At 42.7% G+C, this 14499-nt stretch overlaps 1 protein-coding gene across 1 annotated transcript in view; it reads right to left on the bottom strand.

Moving 5' to 3' along the window:
- LOC144762615 (chitin synthase chs-2-like) overlaps positions 1-14499 on the bottom strand; it is a 693194-nt gene that overhangs the window by 97585 nt on the left and 581110 nt on the right. Inside the window, exon 14 of the mRNA XM_078647842.1 lies at positions 1042-1094. Within this exon, the coding sequence (XP_078503968.1) occupies positions 1042-1094 (53 nt within the window). The remainder of the gene's footprint in view (positions 1-1041; positions 1095-14499) is intronic.

Genomic DNA, 14499 nt, shown 5'->3' with positions numbered 1-14499 from the left:
CTGGGGCGGAAAAGGGTTTATATGGTGGCGGTGTCTATCAGACACCGCCAGCCATATTACAATGTGCTTTTTCAGATGCCTTTCTATGGCGGCATTGCCGTCGCGGAAAGGCATGCAGAGTCTGCTTTGGGGGCCCGATGCGGGTCCCCATGGACTCCGGGGGGGTGAGGGTGCACATGGGGGCTACCTATGGTACCCCCCCAGCAGTTCCATGCTGTGCATGGAAGTGCTCAGCATGTCTTCCTTCCATTGTGGTGGGCGGTGCTGAGTGCACCGCCCGCCACAATGGTAGGAATGCAGGATGCGCCTGCCACTGTGGCGGCACATCCTAATGCTAGCCACGGGACCCCCACCCTTATGGCGGGCGGTCCCTTTCACCGGTAGAATGACGGGCGGACAAAGTCCGCCCATCATCCTAATGACCCCCTATGTGTCAGTTTGATGAGGAAAAATAAGTCCAGATCTCCAAAAATATGGGCCGGTGACTCTCTCATCTGCAATCACTGGCATGAATTAAGCATTGGACGGTAGGTGGTTTTTATGGATAGCGCCAGTTAGAGGTTCGGCTTTTCAGGACCAGTTCTAGGGAAAATCTCTATACCTCGTCTGTCCCTAATGGAAACAAGTCAAACCTAACAAGTCATACATATTGCCATCAGCTAAAGGTAGGCGGTAATTATGCTGGACACAATGCAGAAAAATACAGTAAACGCTTTACTGCACATCATTCCTAATTTGTTTCCGATAAAGGCAAACGTCGGAGAGATTGGTTTTGAATTCTGTAATTGATAATGAAACTCAAAGTTATTCTTTGGTGCCCAAGATTGTTGCATACCGCTTTGGAATTTGCCACTGCAAAACAGTAATGCCCTATATTCCGTATACCGTACAGTTATGTACAGTTAATTCAGGTTCATAACAGCTTTTCATTATGTTTGTTTTAAATGAAGAAATGACATTGTCAGATGTGGTGTTGCCGCTGACAGAATTACACATTTTTAACAGAAACTTTTGCATAAGGACTCCAAATGAGGCACTTACTTTCTTTGGGTTGATTAGGATTTTCCTGTAAATTGGCTGCCTTTGATTCTTGACTGAAAGGAAACATAGATAAGAAGTTTTTATAAAGCAATATCACAACAAAGATTTCTGGCAATGCATTTTACATTCACTCCGGGTTAATTTACCAGTTCCTATTCCACATTAAGATGTTCTAGTCTACCTATTCTAAGAGATTGAAAACACTGGGAAAAGCACAGTCCTTTATTAATATCATAATATTAACAAGCATTGGCAAATCCTATAAGTCTGGCTTTGATGTTATAATACCTGCAAACTGCATTTGTCCATTTGTAAATGAAGGCATACTGGCCTTGACAATGCCTGGTTTGTTTAAAGCCACTGGATTGTGGACCCCGGTGTAAGTGTGTGTCTGTAAACATATCTGTTTATATATATATATATATATATATGTGTGACTCACACACAAGATTTGTAAAACGCCCGGTTACTTCAAATGCATGTATAGGGAAAATATTTTGTGTGATGATTCGGCTTCTTTTGATATGTAAATAATCCCTTGTGCATTGCAATGCAAGCACACCACGAGACATCAAACAGCCAATAACATGTGGTGAAAAATAATTATCTTCTGGATGAAGCCAATGGCCCCTCTATGTATATTTTAAAGAAATATTAGCAATAGGTCTAAGAGACAATTGCGGTATCAAACCAGACCTAGAGTTGCATTGATTTAGGTATTTGGCCTCCTTTTTAATCTTAAATCATAACAGTAGTGAACCAGCATTGAGCCAATGATCGAGTGAGGACAGCACTTCAGTAGAGTAATTCCAAAAGTGTGGTTGTAGGGATTCCTCTCAAGGAATGTATGAACAAAGAGCCAACTCAAACATTCATAAATACATTTTTCAGACCATAGAGATAACCATTGAGCTTCGGAAACATTTCAGAATGCTCATGTAGCAGATCAGCACTTCAAGATCTGCCACAATGTCACCCGCTCTCTGCTTATGTAGTGCTTTAATGTGACCATCAGGAAGTAGCAAGCAGAGAAAAACAATTAGCTACACAACAAAAAAATTGGTTGTGCTACAGGAGAGGTAATAACACACGTTAGCCCTCATGTTATTTCAGTCCATGTAGGCAAATGACTTTGTAATTTTAATTACATTTATGTAGCGCTTACTACCTCTGACGAGGCTTTTCGGCGAGTAGCACGCTACTCCGGAACCCAAAGAGGATTAGTGGTCAATTAGTATAGGGAGATATGAAATTAATTTGAGCGGTGGACATGTGAGTGGGTGAGTGATGGAGAGATCAGGTGATGTGTGGATGGAGGGATGGATAAAAAAAAGAACCTCACTTACCTGAATGCTGCTGGGTGCTGCCGCCTCTGCTCCATCTCCTCCATGCCGCAACAGGAAGCTCCCAGCCTCCCAGAAGCCCCTGTCTAATGACAACGCTGACTTAATCAGCGTTGTGATTAGTCTGAGCTCTGTGGTGCGGCACTCAGTCAGGGGCTCGGAGGCTTTGCATGTTCCTCCCCAGGCTATGTAATGCAGCCTGATGGGGAAGATGCGAAGTGCGCACAACTGTTTGATCGGTCCTCTTGGGCCAGTCAAACCGTCATGAGCACTTTAGAGTGTGTTTTACACTCGTTCCCTGTGCTAACTAGCTCGGCCCTTCCACCCCGCACCTGAGCAGGAAGGAAAAAGAAAACGATAATAACATTAGTTATTATTATTTTTGTTTTCCTTTTCACACTGCTGCTAGAGCAGTGGGGCGACGCTCCTCCGCAGTAGCGAAGGAGCCGCCACTGTTCAAACCCTTGAAAACCAGGCTTTAGACTCGGCTTTTAGCCAGTCACTCTTTCCAGATAAGCTACCAGGCATCTGAGTACGAGGAACATAGCTTTAATATCCATGCACCAGACTGTTGCGAAAAGAATTTGCAATTTTACTGGGAAACATGTCTGCAATATTGAAATGATTGCAGAAAACAAATGGTAAAAGACTTACATTGCATTAGCATTTTGTAAAAAACAGGTGTTTGGGCACTGTGCCTAAATATAACATAAGAGCCCTCTGGCACGAGTCTATGTCACTTTGAGATGAGTGCCAAGATCTACTTCCCAGGAGAAAAAGCAAGCATTGTCATAGCAAATAGGTATTGCTTTTGGGGCCCTTTAAGCCTTTAGCCAGATGTATTGGCTTTGCCTATATCTTTAAACTATATTGCTGAGCAGAAAGGATCCTTTGCAACATGTTGAAAAGTTATATTAAGAAAGTGTTACAAGCCTTTTAGTTACTTTATATCTATAACCAATAAGATATTATTTGTTCTGTACCTTATATGCTTGAAACATTAATTTTGTTCAGTCATTTGTGGACTGTATTTCAATTCTCCAGCCCTGCAATAATGCACACTTCTTGGGTCCTCCCTACGGTTGAGTTGCAATACAAGTAAAAGTAAATGGCGTGCTCTCTTCAAAATATCAAATGTCAAGAATTAGCTGCATTGAAAAGTTGTGGGCTGATTTGTAAGTAATTCTCTCTCCTTTCAATAATAATAAAGAAATTTATAAAGCACATAGTTACGCCATCTCGGCGTGTCCCCGCGCTAAGTGAGAGGGAGGTGGCAATTACCGCAACAGAAGGCCACTCGTGCTAAGCAGTGAACAAGAAAGTTTTCAGCAACTTTCTAAATTTAGTTTCCGAGCTTTCAAGCCTTAGTTTTAGAGGGAGCTTATTCCAGTTTTGAGCAGCCAGGACCCGGAAAGAGCGACCTCCCATTTTGTCCTTCTTTACCTTAGGGATTACCAACTGCCCAGTCCCACTAGATCTAAGAGCCCTGCTAGGAACATACTTGGTGACCAGGTTTCTCATATAGGCTGGGCCAACCTTCTGAGAGATACGGTGACAGGTGAGTAACGTCTTGAACATAACTCTTTTCTTGACTAGGAGCCAATTCAGTGAGTCAAGGGCCTTTTTTGAGGCCGCACTCCTGGGCTGCATAAGAACCAGCCGGGCGGCAGCATTCTGTAGAACCTGTAGTCTCCCAAGGCCCTTAGCCGTGGCTCCCAGATAGAGTATGTTCCCTTAGTCATGATGAGATGTAATAAGAGCATGTATCATCGTCTTCCTAGCCCCTAATGGGTTGAGATCCAGCGTTATCCGCAGTTTTTTAATACTCCAAAACATTTCCCAACTACGCGTCTAATGTGTCCGTCATAGGAGAGAGTAGGGTCCACCCAGATCCCCAGATTTTTCGCCGCGGTACACGGGGTTGGGGTAGGGCCCAGACTCGGGGGCCACCATTCCGAGGTTCAGCTTGACTTTTCGCCTCCCACCACCAGCACCTCGGTCTTGCTGCCATTCAATTTCAGGCAGTTCAGTGAAACGGCTTCCACCGACTGGTGTCACCAGTGGGGGGAAATGTTTTGGGGGCTGGCTAATGAATAAATACGCTGTGCCTCTGCTTTCAGACTCCTGAGTCCATGCCAAATCTCACTGAAACCTGGATGGAGTACAAATTTACAAAACTGTAGAACGCTCCAAGCTTGCCATCAGAGGTGATATGCAAAGTAACTGAAGGCATTTTACCAATGACATGTTAGGGGTTGACAAAAACTTCAATTAATAAATACCTCATGAGCCTCCAGGCAAACCCACTGTTCGATAGCTAGATAGATAGATATGTAGATAGATAGATAGATAGATAGATAGATAGATAGATAGATAGATAGATAGATAGATAGATAGATAGATAGATAGATAGATAGATAGATAGATAGATAGATAGATAGATAAAGGGATCTGCAATATAGGAGTAAAAAAACTACTACTGCAGTCTGCCTATTAATCTTGTATCTATGCTCCACCTGCTAGCTCTGAAATGACCAATAGGTGTTTGAGCTGACCCTTGCTTCAAAAGGTTATTGCTAAAATAGTTCGAGACCAATAACCCACCTGGTCCATAAATAAAGCTTCATTCTCTGCTTTCTTTTCTTTCATGAATGTAATGTACTCTTGCTTGTATTTTGCATATAATACACAGATATAAATATCCCTCATAAGATTGTTGCATGAGATGCTTCATAAACCCTTACTGGATGGTGTCAAGAAAACACCAGCTGCCCCCTCACAGCACCGAAAGACAAGCGCCTGCCCACTGTAACCCTGTCATATCAGATTCTCAGCTGGCAATCAAAACTAACCAGTCCGGCACAAGTCACATACAACTTGGCCACATTGGAACCTAGAAGCAAGTAAATATGACTGCAAGTGCAACTTAAGCCAAAATAAAATGACCAAAAAAGAAACTAGGCAGTTTCAAGGGAAGGAAAGGGAGCAGTGTGCAAGGAGGATAGTAAGGGGCATGACAAAAATGAGTGTGAAGGAAATGATTGGGCGAAATTTGCACAAAGGGGCAGGCAGTGGCACAGGTAGGTGGCAGGGTGATAGCACTGTACAGCTTCGTGTAGAGAAATGGGAAGGGCAGCAACATGGAGAAAGTTGGAACCAGTGTACCGGGAAAGGAAATAGCCGGGTGTAGTGGATAATGAGGAAATGTGTATTTATTATGCATGGGGAATGGTATGGTACGGTGTGCAGTAAAGGAACGAGGAATTGTTGGGGAGAAACGTATGGGTAACATTTTAAAAGCCAAGTAGGGTGTACAGTGTATGGAGATTGAGGTGGAGCAGTGTAAAAGGAGGGACAACGTGCAAAGGCAACTTGGACAACGGGAGAGGGGTGGAAGAAAAGTGAATATGGACAACTGGACGGTGGCGGTAAGAAAGGCAACACAAACTTCGGTGGGAGTGGGCCGGAGCAGAGTCAACGCGGACAACAGGAGGGGGGCAGGAAAAAGCAAACAAACTAAATGAAACTTAAACAAATCAATGGATGAAGAAGGCTGACCAAACGGACATCTCTCTCTCTCTCTCTCTCTCTCTCTCTCTCTGTATATATATATATATATGTTATTATTTTTTTTAATATATATATATATATATATATATATATATATATATATATATATATATATATATATTTTTTTTTTTCAAGAACAAGTTATGAAGAAACTGCACTCCTGAACACAAGGTTTTTTCGTTTTAAAGCGTTTTTATTCCATCAATGGAACAGCCACCATCACCTGTTGTGAATATTTCAGCGCTAAACTGTGAAGTTTGCCAAGAAGACACCGTAGCGTAATACTATCTCGAAAGGAACTAGAATTTTGAGATAGGGACTAATAACACGAGGAAAGCGAAATACCTGCCAGAACGGTAACATCACCTTTAAGTGAGATAAAAAGTAAAGGACATCGACAATGGAAGCGCGAGCCGACAAAAGAAGCTTAAAAGCAGAAACTCTTTTCAAAAAAGGCACACAAGTATTAGTACAAGAGAAGGAAACAAGTGGAAAAGATCAAGGACCAAAAAATTTGAAACAACTATTTTTCCAACTAGAAAAATTGCTGAGGAAAGAAATATCAAAAACTTGGGAAATTCTAAATCTGGAAAAATATATCGAATGTGATCACATCCCAAGAGGTCTAAGAATATTCACATTACCTAACCACCCGGATACTCGACCTGCTATGTTAGAAGAATGGGCCAAAAATAGCATGGGCTGCTCAAGGAATATGGTTCTCTTGGTTATTAAATATGCCATAATAGATGTGGATGAACTCCACGAAGAAATCAGAACTATAGAGGATCTAATAAAAGCATTAAATCAGGATGAAGAATGTGATAAATTATGTAAAGAAATGGAAAAAAACTTAGACAAATATGAAGACGAAGTAGAGATGCGCAAACAAAGGAAATTCAAACGAGACGAGTTGGATTATGAAATGGGTTCCATCTTGACCTTTGCTAAGCGGTTCGATGGACTCAAAAAACAATTTCATCAAGGCAAGTTGCCAGTAACAGAGACAGATAAACCATATATCAGTGGATCAGATTCAGACTGGAGTGAAGATGAGCGAAGACAACATCAAAGCATACGAACAAATCTTTTAGACGAGATGAAGCTAGTGTACCTAGACCAACAAACTCCAAGGACACGAGGGAGAGGATGAGGTCGAGGGAAGGGAAATCGTCCTGCCTCAACATCAAAAGAAGGAGAAAAACACGAAGAGGTAAAGGAAAAAACAAAGAATTATCCACTGCGCAACAGAATGTTGAGAAAGTAAATAACACCAGAATGAAAGACAACCTTATAGTCAATCTCTCTGACCACGTCCTCACCACTGATGAAAGAAGTGTCCTCAGTAAAGGCCTATCCTTTTGTCCTGAACAACATCATGATTATGTAGAGACAAGGATTGACCTTTATAAGTACATAAGAAACTTTAAATTAAGGAAATTCTTTTCAAAACATCCAGGTACCAGAAATTCTCTAACTCCAGACTGTAGACAGAACCAGGAAATCCTGACTATGGAAGATATTACCAATATACAAACGATTTTTACTATGACTTCAAATCCTGAGGAAATGATTCCCACAGAAACACAAATAATAGAAGATCTGGGAATCCGAATGGATAAACATCCAACATCGGGATTGAAATCCAAATCAAAATGCTGTCCAATACTAAGCCCTGGCAACAAAATTGATCAATTCTATGACCTTGTATTGACAGAACTGGACAAAATGGAAAACATCAACTCAAAAAAGAAAACCTAACCAAAAAAGAACGCAGTGCATTAACAAATCTCATGAAAAATGATAAAATAACAATAAAGCCTGCAGATAAAGGTGGAAATGCAGTAATAATGAATACCACAGACTATATCGAGGAGGCCCAAAGACAGCTTACAAGACAAGAGAATTATATCCAATTAACAACAAATCCTATCAATGATTTAACATTAGATCTTGCAAAGAAGATACAAATTTGGAAACAAGATGGCCTCTTAAACGATAATGAAGCTACATTTTTGCTGAACAATAGTCCTGTGATACCAACGATTTATTTTCTGCCAAAAATACACAAGACACTAATTAATCCACCGGGGAGGTCAATAGTTTCCAGCTGTGATTCACTATATGAGAATGTATCGATCTATGTGGACACATTTTTGGCACCCATAGTGATAAATCTAAGCTCGTATATAAAAGACACGGGTGATTTTTTGCGGATACTGGCTAATACAGGATGGCAAAAAGGTTTTCAACTAATAACAATTGATGTTGTATCCGTATATACATCGATAGATCATGAACTAGGTCTTAAGGCTGTGGAATATTTTCTTCGTCAACGAAATTTTGAGGAATTGAAACACTCAAAAATGCTCCTCGAAATGATTACATTGTGTTTACAGAACAGTATTTTTCTCTTTAATCACCAACTGTACAACCAAAGACGTGGCACCGCCGTGGGCATATCATTCTTACCGAGCTACGCTAACATAACTATGGGATGGTGGGAAAAATTTGTGGCGTGGCAAGAAAAATTCGAACAGTACACGAGCAAAATAGAACTTTGGTTGAGATACATCGACGATCTTTTCATCATTTGGAATGGAAATCAAAATGATTTTAAAGAATATTTTGAACTCCTTAATAACAATGATGTAGGATTACAATATACCTATAACATAAGTCCAAAAAGGATCCAATACCTAGACGTCGAAGTATAGATAGAAAATGAAGAGATTCAAACCAAAATCTCCCGAAAACCGACTTGGACAAACAGCATTCTCCATGGAACTAGTTTCCATCCGTCAAAACTATTAAAAAGTATCCCATATGGAGAGTTTATTAGAATGCGACGAAACTGTTCAACTGACGAAATGACACACAAAAGCTTTCTAGACAGCAAAAACGAGATTGATTTTAACATATAGCAAGGAAAGCTATAAAATCAAAAAGATTCTGAACAAATATTGGAGTGTTTTGGAAAAAGACCTAGACATAGGTACATCGATTGGAAAATATACCCAAATCACATATCGAAAAGCCCCCTCTTTGAAAGACAAATTGGTCAAAAGTCACTTTTCGATAATGAAGAAAACTACATGGATGACACCGAAACAAATGGGATTTGTACATTGTAACAAATGCAAAGCCTGTAAAATCGGGAAAACAATATCCAAACTCAAAGATGGAAGAGGCAAACCTTTTGAAATCAGAGAAAAGATCACTTGCGACACATCCTATGTAGTCTACATGTTGGAATGCACATGTGGAATGCACTACATAGGTAGCACCATTTGCCCCTTGAAAAAGTGCATCTTGGAACATTTAAGGGCCATTCACAACAAAGACATGTCATATGCAATTTCCAAACACCTTCATCTACAACATCAAACGAATTGGGAAAACATTCGTTACTTTGGGATTGCTACAGTGCCAGCTAATGAAAGAGGCGGCAACCGAACCCTAAAATTGAGAAAATTGGAATCACGTCTCATAATTCGCTTCAAAACGAAGACCCCGTATGGGCTGAACGGGGATGAAGAAATGCATGTACATTCATAAACTTGAAAAAATAAGAAATCTCTGAGCTGTAAATGATATTGTTGTGAGGTACTATACCTCTAAGCAGATGCACAATAGCTCTTGGGTACTATACCGAGACCTATCTGTTAAACAAATGATTGTAACATTTTGCAAAAAGAAATGGAAATATATGCTTTACTAATTGCACATATTTTATAACAACAATACATACAACTCTGAAATGACAATGAATGCAGAAATAACCGCATCTTATAACAATGATAAATGTATCATAACTAAAACTATAAATGAGAGTTAATGTGCTTGCATGATATATAACTTGATAAAGTTGCACTTGAAACGAATTAAAAAAGAGAGAAAGACGATCGATGTCCCTGTAAAAATACAAGAACCAGAATGCACTGTTCTGGCTTTATAACTGAAACCTATAAATATTTTGAAAGTGAAGAAGGACTCACATTACCGTGAGAAAGAACCCAACGCTGGTGGGTGATGGTGGCTGTTCCATTGATGGAATAAAAACGCTTTAAAACGAAAAAACCTCGTGTTCAGGAGTGCAGTTTCTTCATAACTTGTTGTTGAAAGATTTTCACGGGACTGGGCCTCGTCTCGGAAATTGCACCCGCAATTTTGGCGCACCGGTTACAGACTGTTTGGTGAAAGGATATATATATATATATATATATATATATATATATATATATATATATATATATATATATATATATATATATATATATATATATATATATATATATAGAGAGAGAGAGAGAGAGAGAGAGAGAGAGAGAGAGAGAGAGAGAGAGAGAGAGAGGTATTTCTATTATTCTTAGAATGAAAACATGAGGCTGCCCAAACACTTAGGCAATATCTAGGCCAGACCTAAACTTTTTTATCGTTATTTAATCACACACTGACTGGCTCATCTGAAATGTATGCTTCACACATTCACTACATGTCCTCAAGTTGGACGTGACTTTCCTTAGTATAGACAGTCTCTTTCATTCTGCCTCATGATTATAGATGATACATTTACCACATTAAAATGATGTAGCTTTTTATATCCAGATCAATAATACCCTTAATTCGGAGTACTTTCGCCTGCAGTGGATTCCCTAGTATACGGGGAGTGTGTGGGTTTCCCATCTCTTAATATTGGCACATGGTGCACGCGAAGAGGGGCCCCTCTAACCCAGACTGCAGACTTTCTCACACACAGCTATATTAAGCAATTCATTTAAACTGCAATGTATGTCATTCTTCTCCAATGCTGCGGTTATTTGTTCGCAAACACTCAGCTTTTCCTATTTATTTGTTTAAATCTTGCAATATTCATTATAGAAATGCAAGTGGAAAGAAAACCCCATATTCACCCATTTTCGGATCAGAGCCGGAAAACTGTAACTTCCCAATGCAGGGGCGTACCTCGTATTCCCGAGCACCCTGCAATAGGCATCTCGAACCCAACTCTTAAAAGTAAAACAAAAATGAAAAAAAAGGGCTTCGATTTTCCACTCACCTGAGTCCTTCACAATGCTAATTCGCATAGCCTCTGAGGGTCCTTACTCGGCAATTAAAGAACACATTGCCATTTCAGCTTCAATGTGTTCAATCAAACGCATGGAATTCAGTTGAAAATAGATGTCTCTTCTCGAGTGTTTTATGTATCCGACAAAAGAATGAAAATATGTTCTGCCCCCGTCTCTAGCCAGAAAGGTGCAAGGCCTTGATATCTGTTAAAGCGCATCGATCACCTCTGGCACTCCTTACATATGTCTGTTGACATGTGCAAGAGTTCCTCTAAAGCTGGTGGGAGTTTTTTGTTGGTGTGCTGTCTTTATGTCCATGAGATTCATAGATATGATACTCTTCATGAATGCATGTAGTGTTTTTTAGTCTAAGGGTGCATGACTGCTACGTATGCATGGATGCCTGTAATGTGTTACTATGTGTTGCAAGAATATCTGCAGATCGGATGCACGGTGGACAAGCTCCTCTATGTATTCACGTGTGAATGTGTCTGCAGTATGAGTGCTGTGTTGTCCTGCATGTTAATTATTTACATGGTCAGCGACTAGCTGCCGCCCCCCCCCCAATCCGGCACCCAACACCAAGGAACGTGGACACGAGACGTGTTTACTCTTTGGAAGGCGGGCGCTAGTCGCCCGGCCGTATTTATTAAAGTATGAAATTAAAAAGGGTTTTAATTGCATAATCAACAATGAAATACAAAAATCAGCAGGACATTCAATTATACAATCATTATCAACAAGTTTGAGAGCCTGACCTTAACAAAACTCTAATACAAGTTGTTACTAGCTTAACTAAACATCCTATCTTGATTTTTGTACATTTCTGGCCATATGGCAGGGTCACTACCGGTGTCAGGTCCTACAAGCGGCGCCTTCCCCCTAGAAGTGCGCATGCGCAGTGTTACCCCGGGAATTGCCCGGTCTACGCCCCAAACTCCATTTACCCACTAAAGGAGGGCCCTTACTCTGCGCCGGTGGCGTCATGAGTCCACGCGCGCGGGGTGGCTACCAGCCTAAGGAAAGCGTGAACTACTCCTACCCGCGCTCCTTTGCATATTACCTTGCCCCTGGAGTACTGGGAGTGGCCCGCAGGCTCCTCCCCCTGGGCGGGAACCTCCATAGGATGATGCCCGCCCCCTCAGACCTCAAATATGTGCTCACCGATAATGACCTTACCGCATGCCCCATACCTAATAAATACGACGACCTATGGAAAAAAGGCTAAAGGACAACTACACTGGCTAATAAAGAACAGTATTCACGCATAGCTAAAAAGGGAAAAAAGGCCTAACGACACATGGCATAAAATTACAATTCGGTTCACGCATGTTGCTCATAATCACCATAACTACGTATATCTACAAAGGAAGAAAGGCCTAAAGACACACATCTCCAAATATAGTTCACTTCCTGCATCATCTTCTACAAAGGGAAAAAAGGCCTGACAACAGATCACCAAATAACACAACAACCTACTCTCTCCCGCGGTCTATACCTATGAAACTTACCCTTAGACCGGACATAACGCTGCTTAAACTTTGTACCAAGGGATGGTGGGTGGGAAACAAAGAAGCCCCGAACGCGGGGCACAACGTTCAGCGAGGGAGCGTCCAGGGACAAGGGAGTCTCCTGGGCGCTCCCTACTTCTTATTCCCGAGGGGCCAGGTGGCCCCTCCTCACGCCCGCCCCCCCCGACCCGGAACCAGTCCATTGATTCCGGGTCAGGAGGGGCGCCGGCCAATCGGCGGTGGGCCGCGCCCCCAGGGCACGCCCCCACCGTCGAAGGACCCGAGGGGAGAAGGGGTGAGGCGGTCGCCGCGCCGCCATGCGTGCGGGGGGGCCGAGGGCCCCCCCTTTTCACATGGTCAGCGACTAGCTGCCGCCCCCCCCCCAATCCGGCACCCAACACCAAGGAACGTGGACACGAGACGTGTTTACTCTTTGGAAGGCGGGCGCTAGTCGCCCGGCCGTATTTATTAAAGTATGAAATTAAAAAGGGTTTTAATTGCATAATCAACAATGAAATACAAAAATCAGCAGGACATTCAATTATACAATCATTATCAACAAGTTTGAGAGCCTGACCTTAACAAAACTCTAATACAAGTTGTTACTAGCTTAACTAAACATCCTATCTTGATTTTTGTACATTTCTGGCCATATGGCAGGGTCACTACCGGTGTCAGGTCCTACAAGCGGCGCCTTCCCCCTAGAAGTGCGCATGCGCAGTGTTACCCCGGGAATTGCCCGGTCTACGCCCCAAACTCCATTTACCCACTAAAGGAGGGCCCTTACTCTGCGCCGGTGGCGTCATGAGTCCACGCGCGCGGGGTGGCTACCAGCCTAAGGAAAGCGTGAACTACTCCTACCCGCGCTCCTTTGCATATTACCTTGCCCCTGGAGTACTGGGAGTGGCCCGCAGGCTCCTCCCCCTGGGCGGGAACCTCCATAGGATGATGCCCGCCCCCTCAGACCTCAAATATGTGCTCACCGATAATGACCTTACCGCCACAGGCCAGTATTGTTAACCGACGATCTGGCCTCCCCCTCTAGCCCCCTATCTAAGGACACATCCTCCTACCCCAGCCCTCTAGCCAAGCCCAGATATTGTCAGCCCATAGGACATTACCCTCATCTGTTAGGTGAACCCCGTCCTTCAAGTAAAACTTTTGACCCCAAATGCACCCATGAGGTATTGACTGTAACAAGGGGGTTCGGAACAACCTATCCAACCGTGTGTTGATCCTCTTTACCGAGTGATTCAACGCCCTGACTGAATCGCCCCCCCGCCACTGAAGCCGAGGTATTAGTTGTGACCATACTAGTGTGCACCCGGGGCAGGTCCTAGCTATCCAACCCGCTGTCGAGATAATCTCCTCAATCAAGATGCGCCTGCCCAGTGTTGCCAAATCGTTCTCCCCAAGGTGAAGTATCACCACTGACGGTGGAGCCCGCTGGCGCGCTAACAGCCCCTGGAAGAATCCCCTAAACTCGTGAAGACACAACCCTCCTCTGCCAAAGAACGTGATATTCAAGCCTAGTTGCGCCGCCCTTTCCTTCTTGTCACCTGACAGGAAGACACATTCCGCTCGCTTCACATATGAATGACCAACAATCCAGACATTGTTCTTAGTTGTTTCTTGGTCGCTGCTCCGTGCTGATGAATATTGGCGATGCCCGACGACAAATTCCTCCCCTGCGTAACAGGTCTGAGAAACTGTAAGAGAGCGGAAAAGAGACCAAGCGTGAGTGACAGGTAATCATAGCATGTCAATCCGAACATAACGTTTATAGCAGTCTGACGACCACCTCCCAATTGTCTTCACTCTTTCCACTGGGAGGCCCCCCGCCACCGCCTCAGTTGCTGCCCCAATCCTGAAGGAATGAGACCCAAAATCTCTAGGATCAAGACCAGCTTTTGTGACCCCTATTTCGAACACTCTCCTGAATTGATACCTGGTCAAGGGGCTCCC

The sequence above is a fragment of the Lissotriton helveticus genome, chromosome 6 (genome assembly GCF_964261635.1).
Source record: "Lissotriton helveticus chromosome 6, aLisHel1.1, whole genome shotgun sequence".
NCBI classification, from domain to species: domain Eukaryota; kingdom Metazoa; phylum Chordata; class Amphibia; order Caudata; family Salamandridae; genus Lissotriton; species Lissotriton helveticus.
This window is presented reverse-complemented; position numbering and strand designations above follow the sequence as displayed.